Source organism: Kogia breviceps, chromosome 6 (genome assembly GCF_026419965.1).
Source record: "Kogia breviceps isolate mKogBre1 chromosome 6, mKogBre1 haplotype 1, whole genome shotgun sequence".
NCBI classification, from domain to species: Eukaryota; Metazoa; Chordata; class Mammalia; order Artiodactyla; family Physeteridae; genus Kogia; species Kogia breviceps.
In genome coordinates, this window is record NC_081315.1 from 20,689,735 (window position 1) to 20,705,333 (window position 15,599).

The following is a 15,599-nucleotide window of genomic DNA, read 5'->3' on the forward strand; positions in this document are numbered from 1 at the left end:
GCTGGGGGTGCCCGGGGAGGGCTCTCGGCCCGGGCCGCGCCCCGCTGCGCCCCCCAGCGCTCCCCGGGGAGCTGTAGGTGGGGGGCCTCACCCAACACAGGGGCCTCAGGACTGTGTAGCTTGTCTCCGCGGAGGCCCGTCCTGCAGGGACGTCCCCATGACTGCGTAAGGACGCGTCCTTGTGAAGGGAGGCCTTTCACGTGCGCTCAGGCTCTGAAACCAAGGGCATTGTCGGGGGCGGGCAGGTTCAGTGGGTGGTGGACAAGCACAGGCACCTTCTCATCTTTCCCTGCCGAACGCCATCGGGGGAACAGGATGCCGTGCCCTGGAGGCCGCCTTTCACTTCGACTTTGTCATTTTGAAAAGTTATCCTTTTATGGCACAGAGTGGAGGTCAGCTCCTCGAAGATGCCTTTTCCCTAAAGCAGAGTGCTGTGTTCAGACGGCCAGGAGGCCCCCGCAGCGGTGCCTGTTTATCTGGATCTGCAGGGGCTCGGGGAGCCGGCCGGGTGCGGTGCGGAGAGAGTGGCAGCGGGGTGACCAAGGGCCGACCTGAAGGGGGGAGCGTGCGCTCACACCGTTCGTTGGCCAGCGAACAGCAGTGGCATCAGGGAGCCGGGGAGGCTAACCCAGACGCGTGCCGACGGCCGGGAGTGGCCGCCGTGAGCCCCCGGTGTCACAGCTTTTGTTTTCCTGGTCACGTGGTTGTCACTGAGGGTGCAGGTGTACAGCGTGGCCGCACTGCCTTTCACCAGATTTCCCCCAGTTCAGCTCACGGCCTTGGATGAGTTGTGTCTGTGTCTCACTTTGCCGAGAACACCAGGATTTACAGAAGTCGGGCTATCTGGCCCCAGACGGGTCCATCACCACGACTGGCCAGGAGGGCCCCGGCCAGCACAAGGGCCTCTGAGCAGACGGAGCGTCACAGAGGTCCTGGCGTTAGTCACGCAAGAGCCGTCAGGCTCTGTGCATCCCCGGCTGCCTGGGAACGTGTGTGAGCTGCCGTCGGCGTGGGAGAGTGGGCTGTGGGCGTGCGAGCGGGGTCGGGGCTGGTGACGGGAAGTGTGCTGACGTGTCGCCCTCCCAGACGCAGTGCAGCGTAAGCACCGGGCTGGGGCTGGAGACGGAGGCTCAGAAAGCTGCCCTCGGTGGGCGGGGAGGCTGACTTGGAAGCAAGTTCCACAGAGATGCTGCAGCCCAGAGGTGGGTGTGAAGGCCACGCTCAGGACCAGCGAGCTGAGTGAGAGTCCCTGAGGGCAGGTAGGGTGTCCAGGGTGAAGGTTCTGAGACGCGGGGTCGGGACGGCCCAGGAAGCCAACCAGGGAGGCCATGGCTCTTATTGAAGGCCCACTCGGAAGCAGGCCTGGGCTAAGTGTGTTCACAAAGGACATTAGTTTTCTTATTAAAGTGAGTGAGGGAAGGTGGAGAATTTGCTGTGTGCTTCGCCAAGAGGAGGTGCTCCCCAAATGCCAGTGAGGGTCAAAGGTGAAAGGGTAGTGGGAGAACACCCATGGGCCAGGTGGTCCTGGCCTGGATATCGTAGTTTGCATTGTTCTGGCATAATTACTAATAATGCCTGCTTTCGAAAGCATCCTGGTTTGGACAGCAAGTTATGTTACCCTCCTTACTGGTAACAAGCTCAGTGCTGTAAGATATCCAAAAGTCCTTTTTTGGGAAAAAGAGATTTAAAGTATTCTGAAAAGAAATAAGCCTCTTTTTTTTTTTTCAGTTTTTGAAGTTGTCAGAGCACATTGAATCTTTTACAGTTTGTCTCATTAAAAGCCTTTGGAAAAAGAGAGAATGAATCATAGCAGGTGTCTCCTGGAACTAAAAGCTGTTCCAGCCTTTATTAGCCCCCTGGAGGACAGAGAAAGGCCGCGTGCCTAGGGAGTCCTCAGCACCCCAGTGGGAAGTGCCAGATGCCTCTCTGCAAGCTGACGTGACCCCCAGGGATGTTCCAGGCTCCGAGCTGCCTCTTCTCAAGCCTCTGGCTTCTTAAAGATGAATTCAGGAATATTTTAAAGTCATAACGTTTTTGTATTATATTATTGAGAATCCAGCACATGAACACTCACTCAGGTCCGAGCAGAGTCTAGTTCAGATGAACTTGCCTCGACCTGCTAAGCGAGCGGTGGGTTCCTTGGTCGGCTTCCGCAGTTGTAAAAGGCTGTTTGCTCAGTTTCTCACATTAGCCGAGCGACTGGTGACCACAGCCCTGGCCAGGTTGTCCTTTCACGACATGCAGGATCTTAGTTCCCCGACCAGGGATCGAGCCTGTGCCCCTAATAGCGGCAGCGCAGAGTCCTAACCACTGGACCGCCAGGGAAGTCCCCCTACTCATTTTTTTAAATTTCTCTCCTGCTCAAAGAAAAGTTCATTTTAATTTGTTTGGGCTTTCTCTACAGAAAAGGTTTCTAGTCTCACAGTTTGGTGGGACCCCAAGAAGTAGGGCTTGGGTATTAGCTACATGGGACAGAACTGGGACCTTAAAAGGAGAGAACTCCTGGTCATGGTGGCCCAGGTGCCTCACCGTGCAGGCAGAGGCTGGCACCATTGGACATCAGGTTCTAGAAGCTTTGTGTCTTTTAAAGGGCCTCTCAAGCATGTGATTGTGTGGCCTCATGGGCAAAAAAAATAAAAAAATAAATAGTGTGAATGGTTTTGAGCATTAGGCCAGGATTTCAGATTCGTTTTAAGGTCCCAGCTACTTGGGTACGTCCAGGCTAGCTCCCCCAAAGCTGTCCAGTGCTGGTTGTGCAGAGGGAGAATGGCTGTGGGAACAGCCGCCCTGGGGGTGCCTCTCCTGTGTCTGGTTAGAAAGGCCCCGTCCACAGGGAATAGCCGAGAGGCCGCGGCTGACGCACACGCGGGCTTTCCATCGCTGTTGTGTTTCAGCCGGTGAGTGTGGCTTTGGGCCGAAGGGGCCCCTCCCAGAGGAAGCCGGAGCAGGTTCTTTTTGGAGACACTGGTTTGCTGCCTGGCAAGTGTCTGAAACCCCCACCAAGGCTAACCTTATGGCGTCCGATGTCCCCTAGTGCCACCTCCAGATGGGGTGAGTGCTGTGTCTGCTTCTGGGAGGCTGGCCCCAGTGAGCGGGGGGAGCCCTTAGTTGGTTTGCTGGGTTGTTCATTTTCTTGCCCATTCCAAAACGGAGAGTACGTGGACCGTCACAGACACGTCAGGAGGAATGCAGCTCTGCGTACACGCGCGTGTGTGTCTGTAGACGTGCGTGCACACACACACACGGTCTTACACACTCCTGTTTCCGCCGTGAGCCCGGGTCACTCTCATCCGGGGAACTCACTCTCCTGGCCGCGCCCGGGTGTCCCGGTCATCCTGAGCTGCCTGCCAGCTGCGGCTCTTGGGCAGGTGATGGCCACACCCCAGTATTGTCACTCAGCTGTACACAGCCAGGATCCCTGCCCTCCTCGGCCCTCTGGTGGGTGGGGCAGAGCAAGTCTGTCCCCGGCGTGTGGGTGGAGGCTGTGCTGCCCACCTCGCCGGGCGGGCGCTGACGGGGCTTCTGTCATGGAGCCCCTCGGATGGACGGGCTCTGGGCGCAGCGGGGCCTTGCTGCCCGCAGGCGTGGGTGACCTCTGCGAGGACGCAGCCCCTGGGGTGGTCCTCCTTGCCACCCCGAGTGAGCACTGGCGTTGCCACAGCTGCTTTCTTTCCCCCCGCCTTCGGCTTCCCTCCCGTCTCCCCGGAGCCGTGCTGGGGCTGGAAGCCTCCGGGGTTCTGTACAGAGAACCAGGCAGGTATGGGGCCACCCTGGGTGGCAGAACCGCCCGCGCTTCCCTCTCAATCCCTCATTCGTCTTTGGCTGCGGAAAAGGCCGAGGGTTTCTGCTGCTCTGCAATGAGCACAGGCCGGGGGGGCTGGGCCCCAAGGCAGGCGGCGGCGCTGCCCTTGACGTGGCTGGGAGGGTTGTGCGTCTGTTCTGAGCAGTCGGCGTGCATGGGTGGGGGGTGCAGGCGGCTGCCGTCGGGCCTCCTGTCGCAGTGAAGCCCTCGCATCTGCCCCTTCGCGGCTGAACAGTTTGCATTCACGTGGCTGCCGAACTCTCCTTCCCGGGGTCCCCGCTCCCGCCCCTGGGCCGGTCAGAGCCCAGTGTAGGCCGGTAAAGCAGCGGTTCCTCTCCCCCTCGGTGGATGGGTGAGCAGCTGAGGCCCGGTGAAGTGCCCTCCACAGGGGTGGCTGAGACGCAAGCAGCCCGGTGCTCTGTCACCTTTGCAAGTGTGAGGCCCGTGGGGAGGGAAGAGGAGTCCAGGTGGGCTCTGCCAGGCGCCCCAGGTCTTGCAGCAAAGACCGGCCCTCATAAGTCTGGAGACGCTGGTGGACGGCTGGGAGTCGGGGTGGGCGGGGGCCAGAGGCTGGGCCCTGCAGGATTGGGCGGGACCGAGGGAAGCTTCGTGAGACCACGTGGAGCATCACCACGTGCGGAGGGTGTTACGGGTGGAAGGACCGTGCGGACCAAGGGCCCAGCCGTGGTTGAAACGGCGGGTGAGTTCACTTTGCCCAGAGCCGGGGGCAGTGCGGGTGAGTGACAGCAGAGACACGGCAGAGAGTGTGGCTCCCTCCCCGGCCGCGTTCCAGTGCCCCTCCTTTGTCTCCACCCCTCCTCCCAGGTGGTCAGATACCCGCTGCACGTCATCATGGAGCTGAAAGAGTACCTGATTGACGTGGCGTCCCGGGCGGGCGTGCACTGGCTGTCCACCCTCGTGCCTACCCACCACATCAACGCCCTGGTCTTCTTCTTCATCGTCAGCAACCTCACCATCGACTTCTTCGCCTTCTTCGTGCCCCTGGTCGTCTTCTACCTGTCCTTCATCTCCATGGTCATCTGCACCCTCAAGGTCTTCCAGGACAGCAAGGCCTGGGAGAGCTTCCGTGCCCTCACCAGCCTGCTCCTGCGATTCGAGCCCAACCTGGACGTGGAGCAGGCCGAGGGGAACTTCGGCTGGAACCACCTGGAGCCCTACGTCCACTTCCTGCTGTCTGTCTTCTTCGTCATCTTCTCCTTCCCCATCGCCAGCAAGGACTGCATCCCCTGCTCGGAGCTGGCCGTCGTGTCCGTCTTCTTCACGGTCACCAGCTACATGAGCCTGAGCACCTCGGCCGAGCCCTACACCAGGAGGGCCCTGGTGACCGAGGTGGCGGCCGGCCTGCTCTCCGTCCTGCCCACCGTGCCCGTCGACTGGCGCTACCTGAAGCTCCTGGGCCAGACCTTCTGCACGGTGCCCGTCGGCCACTTCATCGTCCTGAACGTCAGCATCCCCTGCCTGCTCTACGTCTACCTGCTGTACCTCTTCTTCCGCATGGCCCAGCTGAGAAACTTCAAGGGCGCCTACTGCTACCTGGTCCCCTACCTGGTCTGCTTCATGTGGTGCGAGCTCTCCGTGGTCATCCTGCTCGAGTCCACCGGCCTGGGGCTGGTGCGCGCGTCCGTCGGCTACTTCCTCTTCCTCTTCGCGCTCCCCATCCTGGTGGCTGGACTGGCGCTGATGGCTGTGGTGCAGTTGGCCCACTGGTTCTTGTCCCTGGAGCTCACCAAGGTTGTGGTCGCCATGGTGGTCTGCAGCATGCCCCTGCTGGTCCGCTGGTGGACCAAGGCCAACTTCTCCGTGGTGGAGATGGTCAAGTCCCTGAGCCGGAGCTCCATCGTCAAGCTCATCCTGGTGTGGATCACGGCCATCGTGCTCTTCTGCTGGTTCTACGTGTACCGCTCGGAGGGCATGAAGGTCTACAACTCCACGCTGACCTGGCAGCAGTACGGCTTCCTGTGCGGGCCGAGGGCCTGGAAGGAGACCAACATGGCCCGCACCCAGATCCTGTGCAGCCACCTGGAGGGCCACAGGGTCACGTGGACCGGCCGCTTCAAGTATGTCCGCGTGACGGAGATCGACAACAGCGCCGAGTCGGCCATCAACATGCTCCCGCTCTTCATTGGCGACTGGGTGCGCTGCCTCTACGGTGAGGCCTACCCGTCCTGCAGCCCAGGCAACGTCTCCACGGCCGAGGAGGAGCTCTGCCGCCTCAAGCTCCTGGCCAAGCACCCCTGCCACATCAAGAAGTTCGATCGGCACAAGTTCGAGATCACCGTGGGCATGCCCTACAGTGGCGCCAACGGCACCCGCGGCCCCGAGGAGGACGACATCACCAAGGACATCGTGCTGCGGGCCAGCAGCGAGTTCAAGGGCGTGCTGCTCCACCTGCGCCAGGGCAGCGTCATCGAGTTCAGCACTGTCCTCGAGGGCCGCCTGGGCAGCAAGTGGCCCGTCTTCGAGCTCAAGGCCATCAGCTGCCTCAACTGCATGGCGCAGCTCTCACCAGCCAGGCGGCAGGTGAAGGTCGAGCGGGACTGGCGCAGCACCGTGCACGGCGCCGTGAAGTTCGCCTTCAACTTCTTCTTCTTCCCCTTCCTGTCAGTGGCCTGAGGATGCATCCCGTTGCAGGAGCGTCGGTGCATGTGGCTGCCAGGACCTCCCCCCACGGCCTCCTGGCTGAATGGCGCAACACTAACCACTGTGTGTGTGTGTGTGTGTGTGTGTGTGTGTGTGTGTGTGTGTGTGTGTGTCCGCACGCATGCGCAAACTCAGGGCTTTGGAGACCACTTGTCACGTGTCGTCTGCTCACACCTCTGTGAACGGGCTGACTCCTCAAGCTCTGTCCACTCCGCCTGCCCGGTGTGGTTGGAAACGGCATGCACGGCCTCGACCCGCAGTCCCGACCTCTCTGTGCGCGGCCGGTGTGCCAGGCTAGACTAGGATCCCTGTGCCCGAGAAACACTTTACAGATGCTTCCCTCCCTCCCCTACCACCTCCACGCACGCCCCGGCCCCTCATTTACTTCTGTTTGGGTTTGTTATTTAAAGAACCAATAGTGCTGCTCCGTAAACTCAACGATAGCTTTCCTTATTTATTTGGTCACTGCTAAGCCTTGACAGCTGTTTGCAGATCCTGGGGGCCCGCGGAGCCGCTCTGTCATATGACCAAGGCCCTGCCTGGTTCTGAGATCGGAGGCCACACGGGCAGAAGCCCCAAGCTCTGCAGCCTGCAGCCTGCCCGCCTCGCAGCTCTCCCGTCTGGTGGGTAATGGGTGTGTTTGCGAGGGTCACGCCTGAATCCACCTGGACTAGGAAATAGAAGGAACCCGGGGCGCCCCCTCCCAGTGCTCAGAAATGCTAGGCCATGTTCAGAACCAGAAAGCAAAAAGTCAAGGTCCTAAAGCAGCCGAAATAAAAAGCTTTGATGAAATCCACTGTCCTTTTCTTTCTTTAAAAGAAGCCCTTTTTTTTTTTTGTATGTGTAAGAGAATCAACAGGTGTCTACCCTTGTACTGAGTTACATACAAGTGCAGCTGGAGTTACAAAGAGCAGAACTGATTCTCAGTGAGCGACCCCGACACTACTAGGCCATAACTACTGAGCCCGTGTGCCAGAACTACTGAAGCCCACGTGCCTAGAGCCTGTGCTCCGCAACTAGAGAAAGCCTGTGTGCAGCAACGAAGACCCAATGCAGCCAAAAAAAAAAAAAATTAAAAAAAAAATCCAAATGTATTTGATCAGATGGGCCTTGCTAGGTTCCTCCCTGTTTACCACACTTAGTTCAATACTTTACTACAGTTATCTACAGTGATAACTCCTTCCTGGAACAGGGTTTTTTTTTTTTTTTTACAGTGATAACTCCTTCCTGGAACAGGGTTTTTTTTTCTTTTTTTTTTTTTGCTTTACGCGGGCCTCTCACCACTGCGGCCTCTCCCACCACAGAGCACAGGCTGCAGACACGCAGGCCCAGTGGCCGTGGCCCACGGGCCTAGCCTCTCTGCGGCATGCGGGATCCTCCCAGACCGGTGCACGAACCCGTGTCCCCTGCATCGGCAGGCGGACTCCCAACCACTGCGCCACCAGGGAAGCCCTGGAACAGGCTTTCTATCTTAAATATTTTAGGCAGTAAGGGTGAAGTTCAAAGGTTCTTCCTGAGTCTTTTGGGTCTTGCTTCTTTTCTGCTCTAAATAATCCACATGCCAGAGTGGCACATCTAGGAGCAGCTTGCCCCGAACACACCCCCATCAGTCTCAAAAGAAAGTTTTAGCAGAAACTTCTTTCACATTCTCAAGGAACAGATAATTGGTATAAACATGAATAAAGAATACAGAATAGAGCAACTTTGGATGGAAGAATCTTAAGAGTTTATTGATGGTCTGGTGTAACTTCTTCACAAAAATCAATGTCCTCCTCCAAACCCATGTGTGAAGGAACACCTTTCCTTAGGACTTTGTTAGCAGCAATGTTGCCTTTTTCCTGGTTTCCTCTTGAAACCAAGCAGGCCCTTGTGGGGCTCCTAGCCACAGGAGCCTTTTTGTGTCCCCTGTTTCTTGTTTGTAGGAAATAGGTTTCAGCCTCCATGACCTTCCCTGAGTTCCAAAGGGCAGGTTCAAGCAGCTGTTGACCAGGGAAGGGAGGGGATTCGGAGACAAGGGAGGAGCAGTCAAGAAACGATAGTGCAGCCTGGGGCCAGGGTCCTGGTTCTGCCTCAAAGAATGCACATAACAATATCTTTGAGCTCTTCTACAAAACTAAAATCCCCAACAAATGGAAGATGTTAAGTACTTGATGAAGCGTTCTTCATTCCAGAGAAGGTCACAGTTTGACAACCTCAAGAACCAGAGAAGCTCATCAGGAGACGACCTGAGGCCAGATTAAAGGAGTGCAGGCCCTGTACACACCCTGATGTTAATCAGCAGCCCCACCCTTGAACCATTGCTATAAAGCTCCTCACCAAACCCCTGGGTTGGGACACACAGTTTTTGAGGGCACCAGCCTGCTGTGTCCTCCTTTGCCTGGAAAGGCAATAAAGAAATTCTTTTCTACACCCAAACAAACAAACAAATAAAAACAAACATACAGAACTCCATGCAAAAACAGTGTTATCTGTAAGTTCGGGTGTAACCTATGCAGCAGATGCGAATAGGAAGCCACCCGGCTGGTTTGAAACCCTCATCCCAGCTGTGTGACCTGGGGTAGATTCACACTTTCCAGGCCTCCCGGTGCCTTTTCTGTAAATTGGGGATGTAACAGGGCCTGCCTCATCGGTTGTTTTTAGGATTAAACTAGTTAATTTTATTGCAGGGTGGTCACAACAGTGTCAGGCACCAGTAAATCTCAGTATATTTGTGAGTGTTTTAAATGAAGTTAAGCATTTCACGGAAATTTAGAACCGATTAAGAACATTTATATAGGCCCTCACCAGACGAATGTCCCTTCTAGCTTTTAAAAAGTTTAACCTTTGTGAAAATAACCATGTTTAGCTGAACAGAACTTATTGGAGTGGCTTAATCCAAACAGGGGGACTGGTGTCAGATGATGCTCTGTCTGCACCCACCTCCTAACCACCACACCCGCCGGGACACACAGTCCTGCCTTTCTCCCTGCATCACAGCTTTAATTCCTCATGACTACGCATCCAGAAAAGGCTGGCTAATACGTATGACTTATCATCTAAAACATTCCTTCTTTAACTTAACTAATGAGCTTTGATTGCGTTCATTGCCGCCCTCGAACAAATATTTATTGCACTGTGATGCTGAGCAGATGCTGTAATTGCACGGTTTGAATCAAACCCAGTTTCCACCCTCAGGGAAATCACACAAGTCAGATGTGTGTGGGCCCCAGTGCAGAGTCAGAAGTGCCCTCCTCCCTTCAGACACAGGAAGTGCTATGGGGGCCCAGAGAAGGTGGAACTTCAGCCTGGGGAGGGAGACGGGGTCCGGAAGGCTTCTGGGAGGATGTGGGGTTTGCCCCATTTTGATAGCAAGGGGAGAGACTGGATTTGGTGAGGTCAGAGGAAGATTATTCAACCTTCAGGGCACCCATTGATGCCTCAGGCATCGCCCAGGACGCCAGGGGGTTCCAGAGGATAGAGCTTGGGGTCCAAAGGCCAGGTTGGAATTGAGTCTCTGTCCTGCAGGCAGCTAGAGCCAGCCCCTCTCTTGACTCTGAAGCCAGGGCCCTCATAAGGTCAGGGCTGAGCTCTGGAAAATGGGTCAGAGGGTACTTTAGGGCACCGTGTGGAGGAGAAAGGAGACAGTGGAAAGGTCATCCCTTGTCTCCCGGCAGACCTGGCCAGCTGGCCCTTTGCTGGTAGATACTGCTTCTATGGAAGCTTCCACGGGGCCATCAACACCAAATGGCCTTGGCCCCTGTGGTCCTGAGGATCCACGGCCTGCTTGCTGTCCTCCTTTCCTGTTGATAAACAGGCCGCTGTCTGCCGGGCCCAGGACCAGGTGGTAGGCTCATGGAGGGATTTGCAGAGGTCAGGCTGTTGGCGGCAAAGACTCCTGCTTCCGGGAGCTGATCCCCACCCTCTGTGAGGGGGGTAGGGGACCTAGGTCTCTGAGCATCACTGTGGGTCTGGCACTTTGTTCACCTGAGGCTGTTTGGTCCTGAGAACTAGGTCCCATGGCCCGCCCCCTGCCAACATCTACACGTGAGAATTGTTAAAGGTTCATGTTCGTGTCGTGTGGACTTGGCCAAAGTTACATGGCCAGGAGGTGGCAGGTCACCGAGGGGCCCACACTCCAGGCCAAGGCTCAAGGGCATAGTCCAGTGGGTGTCAGGAGCCTCAGAGGCTCAGGGCTCGGGGGCAACAGGGTGATAGCTCTGCTTTCATCGGAGCAGAGGCTAGTCTGCAGCTGGGAAGAGGTCAGGCGAGGGGAGCAGAGTTTGAGCCTTGTTTCACGTGGCCCCTGGAGCGCTCGCCCTGCGGCCTGCCCACAGCTCAGCCCGGGGGCCCGTCCACGTGCGCCTCTCCCAGCAGGGCCCTGGCCCTCTAGCAGCCCCACACCCCTCTGTGTTAACATCAGGCTGCCGGCCCCTGAGCGCTGCTCGGAGCTCCCGGCAAGGCCCCACCCTGGCTGCCCCCAAGAAAGGCCACGTGGAAGCCGGTTCCGCCTTTGCTGCTCGACCTTAGGCCAGTACTTGGACCTCTCTGGGGTCCTCATCTGTGAAAGTGGGCAGGAATCTGCTGAAAGCGTTGGCTGTGAGATCAGAATGAAGGTACCTGTGTGTGTCCACTCCCCAGAGCCACTGCGACAAAGGACCACAAACTGGTGCGGTTTAAAACAGCACACTTACTCTCCTTCAGTCTGGGGGGTGGGGGCTGGTCAGAAGTCCCACGTGGTCTCACTGGGCTAAAATCGAGGTGTCGGCGGGGCTGTGCTCCTTCCAGAGGCTCGAGGGAAGAATCCATTTCCTTGCTTTTTCCAGCTCCTGGAGGCCACCCACACTCCTTGGCCTGTGGCCCTTTCCTCCATCTTCAGAGCCAGCGATGATAGGTGGAGTCCTCATGTCACAACTCTCTGACCCTTTTTGCATTGCTGCATCTCCCTCTGAGTACAGCCAACAGGGGTTCTCTGCCTTCTGGGACTCATGTGACAGACTGGTTCCTCCCTGGATCATCCAGGATACGCTCCCCATCTCAAGGTCCATAATCTTAATCACACCTGCGGAGTCCCAGAGCTGGTGCTCAGTCAGTGCTGGGTGGGGCTGGATTTGGGAGGGCTGAGGCCACGGTACTGTCACCATCCTTTGGGCGTCTGCCACGCGCCGGTGCTTCTATCATCAGAGTTTGAATCCAGACTCCTCAACTTACACGTTCTATGAATTTGGGCACAAGTTAAATCTTAATCTCTCTAAGCCTCAGTTTCTCCAGGTGTAAAATGGGTATAACGCTAGGACTCCCCCGCTTCCCCACAAAATGCAAAACATGAAGCCTAAACAAGATAGTACATGTAAAGTCCCCATACAATGGGGCCACAGGGTTTAACACGGTATTTTTTATTACCTCACTAGTCATCCCAGCAAGAAGTGGCATTGCCCTCTATTTACACACGGGGTTCAGAGAGGTTAGCCCATTGTCCAAGGTCACACAGCCTGGAAGTGGCTTTCTCCTCCTTTATCCTCTGTCCTGGGGTGGAGTGGTTGATGGAGAACTTAGCCAATGGGTCTGCCAGCAGACCCACCAGGACAGCCACTTCCTTCCTCCTGCTGGGCCTGAAGTTAAAACGCCCTCTTGAACGTGGAGGCAAGGCCTGGGCTCCCAGGAGGGGAGCAGGGAAGCCATGGGGTACACGAAGCACTTCCCCACACAGTCTCTGGCTTATCTCAGCCACCGCAGCATGTGGGGCTGGGCCTCTCTGGCTTCCAGAACCAATCCAGATGCCCTGTGGTCTGGCTCCTCCCAGATCTTGTTCCCCTGGACACCGAAGCATGTGTGGTGGTGCTGCTGGGGGGGCACCGTATTAGGAGTTAACCGGGCCAAACTAGAAACGTGGCTCCAGCACCTGCTAGCTGTGTGATTTTGAGCCAATTCCTTCACCTCTCTGAACCTCAGTTTTCTCATCTGTACCATATTCTCAAGTTGGATGTGAGGCTCAAAAAAGGTGAGGGGAGAGTGTGAGAATATTTGAAAATCATGGTGGCCTATGCTTCCTTGCTTCAAAGCAAAACAAAACAAAGCAAAGCAAAACAAAACAAGACAACTGTCATTTATTGAGGGCTTACGTGCCAGGCACTGCACTTTGCAGGACTTATCCAATTTAATCTCGCCCCTCCCCTCACAACGCCAAACCACGAGGTCAGTATTATCATCAGCTCCATTTCCTCAGTGTTGAAGTCAGAGCTCGGAAAGGTTAAAGGCTGCCATAGGAGCTGGAGGCAGGGAAGCCTGGAAGTGAGCCAGGCTTCCCATGTGTATCCCCACCCACCATATGTGCCTCCTGACGGGACCCATGGCCCATTAAAAACAGCATTCCAAGCCTCCTTTTCCATGTAACATTTGTTATTTTATTGGAAAAAGCTGGTATTAACATATTTATAATTTTATTCAACAGTTGGATAGTTTGTGAGACACCAAAGAAAACAAGAATGCACCTATGAGTTACAGAGTCCAAAATGGTCAGGCCTGTCTACTCTACCACCACTTATCCGATGCCACCGAGAGATCAGTCCTCAGCGAGTACTGAAATAAAAACAAAAACAACCCAACAACTTCACAATGACTATGTGAACGCCCGTACATTCACAAAGAGCAGAAAATTCACACGGTAAGGAAGCAAAGTTTGTGACTATGTCACTGGCCCTTCTGCCATGTCTAGTTTTGTCCCTCCCCCTCAGCATCTTTTCTCAACACACATTTTACTCATAATTTGCTTTGGACATCATTATTTTCCAGGGATCCAAAGGCATGTTTTTTCTTCTGAGACGATCTTTTTCTTTCTTTCCCTATTTTTTTTTTCCTTTCTGGTTTTGTATCCAAAGTTTAAAACAGAGTAAGGAACCAGGAACTGTATTAAGACCTCCTTTTGAATACAGATTTGCACTTTGTAGAAATGGTCCATGTTAAATCTATGATCTGACAGTAACCTCTATCTGCAAATGCAAATTTCCTCTCAGCGTCTGAATCACAAAGGGAAATGGATGACACCAAATACCCCAGTAATTGTGTAAGGCCCTCAGAGCTGGATTTTGGCTTCAACAAGATTTCTATACAATTTACCACATTTTGAACCTCTTTACAAAGGGAAAAAGAGGAATCCATCCCTGTGATTGTTAACTTTAGTTAGAATAAATATGTACATATAATACTGTCCAGGTCACCTGGATTTTACAGTGATATATAAACAAACATTCTTCATTCATGTTGATTAAAAAAAAAAATCAATGGACCCATTTCCTTGTGTAATTATCATATGGCTGGAAGTGAGTGCACATGCGTTCTGTGCTTTGACACACACAAAAGTAGACCATTATCTGTTGAGAAAAATCTCGGGTTGGGCCTATTTCCTGGGTTAGGTTACATCTTGTAAAAAAAAAAAAAAATGTCGGATTTGGTCGGGCCTCTGAACTCCGCTTTTTGAATCAAAATGCAAGCACGGGGTTCTGCTGCCAGTTCCAAGGGCAAAGACAAGTGGGCGTGGTGGGTGGGTGGGCCGATCTGGTCCTGACAGAGCAGGAGGAACTGTCCTGGAAACACCGCATTCTCTGTGGCCCGAGGGGAAGTGTCCTTTGGGACTGCGGGTCATAAAAGAAAATTTATCCTAAAATGGTCATAACATGCAATTTTCTTTTGGAGGCAGTTCAGTGCATCTGGAAAAGGAGCTGGGGTACAGATGTGGGGTGGAGAGGGCGGAGTTCCTCGTTACCCAACAGGCGAGGGCCACCCTGGGGGTCTTCTGCATTCTGTGTCTCGATTCTCCCCGGACCCTCGTCATTGTCCCACCTGCTCTGTCCTGCTTCACAAGATGAAGAGATGCTTCCAGAAGCTTCCAGGCTAGAATGCTGCTGTAACACGAGCCACCAACGTGGTGGGTTATAAAGGGCCTTGTGGGAGCGCCTGGACAGAATTCCTGACCCCTCCCCCCTTGGTTGGTGCAGGCCTTGGGCCTCAGTTTTCTTGTGTGTACCATGGGAATGACAAGTTATTCACCTTTAATCCCTGGCACCTGGCACAAAGCCTGGCACTCAGTGTGCAGTTGGCATTTATGCAGGAAATGAATAGGCACCCAGTTCACAGGGTCGTGATAAAGATTCAGAAGGATCATGGAGGGAGCCAGTACGAGTTCCCACGAGGTGCCAGTGACGGTTGCAGGATGACAGGAGAGTCACCAAGCGGCTGTAGGGATAGACCCATGGGCCTGGGGGGCGGGCACCACGCCCGGCACGGGGCAGATGCTCGCGAAGGGTGGTTTAAATGGTGCAGAAAACAGGCACACACATGGGATTCCATTCCCCTTCCTCTCAAGAAACTGTAACAGACCTAGGATATTCGAAGACATTAAAATAACCTAAAAGAGGAGCTTGCAAATTCTCAGCAAGAATTCACGATCCAAAAAGCAAAAAAGTGAGACCCTCGGCTCTGAAACAGTGGCAATTGCTCCATTTATCATCAAAAGAATCCCTGGCTGGCTTGTTTGAGCTTCGTTCTCTGTCCCCGGAGCCCTGATCTGGGGCCAGTGAGGCGCGCGAGAGAAATAGCTCCGGGGCTCCCGCGTCCCCAGAAAGGAACCTCTGGAGTGAAAAATTAACGCGCAGAGGTATAACTCCTAGTAAGGTGGGAACGACTGCACGCGGTTAAAGTACGGGATGAAAGAACTGAACTTCAAGGCCGACAATCACGTCGGTTTACTGTGAATCCTTTTTCCTGTTTTCAAACAATCACCAGCAAAGGCGGTCCGGCCCTGGGATGCTGGACGGCCCTCCCCGCGCCCCCTGGTGGCCGCTCCGCGCGTGGCCGTGTGGCGCCTAGTGCATGTCGGAGTTCACCTTGTCCTGGAAGATGTACAGGTTGTTGGTGGCCGCGATGGCGATGATGTTCTCGGCCGGGTGCCAGGCCGTGTGCAGGATCTTTTTGGTGAAGTCCAAGCTGTCCACGCTGATGTCGTCCCGCCTCCGCTTGCCGCCCACGCACACGCGCCGCGGCTTGAGCACCGCCCGGGGCTTGCTGCTCTCCCGCGACGCCTCCAGGGTCACATCCCGCTTGGTGTTCCGGTCGAACATGCGGAAGAAGTTGTTGTAGGCCCCGGTCATGATGACGCTGGCGG

At 55.1% G+C, this 15,599-nt stretch overlaps 2 protein-coding genes across 5 annotated transcripts in view; one reads left to right on the forward strand and one right to left on the reverse strand.

Moving 5' to 3' along the window:
* Positions 1 to 7,255, forward strand: part of WFS1 (wolframin ER transmembrane glycoprotein) — a 29,200-nt gene extending 21,945 nt beyond the window's left edge. The window contains exon 8 of the mRNA XM_059067305.2: positions 4,628 to 7,255. Coding sequence (XP_058923288.1) covers positions 4,628 to 6,436 — 1,809 coding nt within the window. The 3' untranslated portion in view covers positions 6,437 to 7,255. The remainder of the gene's footprint in view (positions 1 to 4,627) is intronic.
* A 5,565-nt stretch (positions 7,256 to 12,820) lies between these two features.
* PPP2R2C (protein phosphatase 2 regulatory subunit Bgamma) overlaps positions 12,821 to 15,599 on the reverse strand; it is a 138,554-nt gene continuing 135,775 nt past the window's right edge. For all 4 annotated transcript variants that reach the window (XM_067035556.1, XM_067035555.1, XM_059067314.2 and 1 more), the window contains exon 9: positions 12,821 to 15,592. In XM_067035556.1, coding sequence (XP_066891657.1) covers positions 15,301 to 15,592 — 292 coding nt within the window. In that variant the 3' untranslated portion in view covers positions 12,821 to 15,300. The remainder of the gene's footprint in view (positions 15,593 to 15,599) is intronic.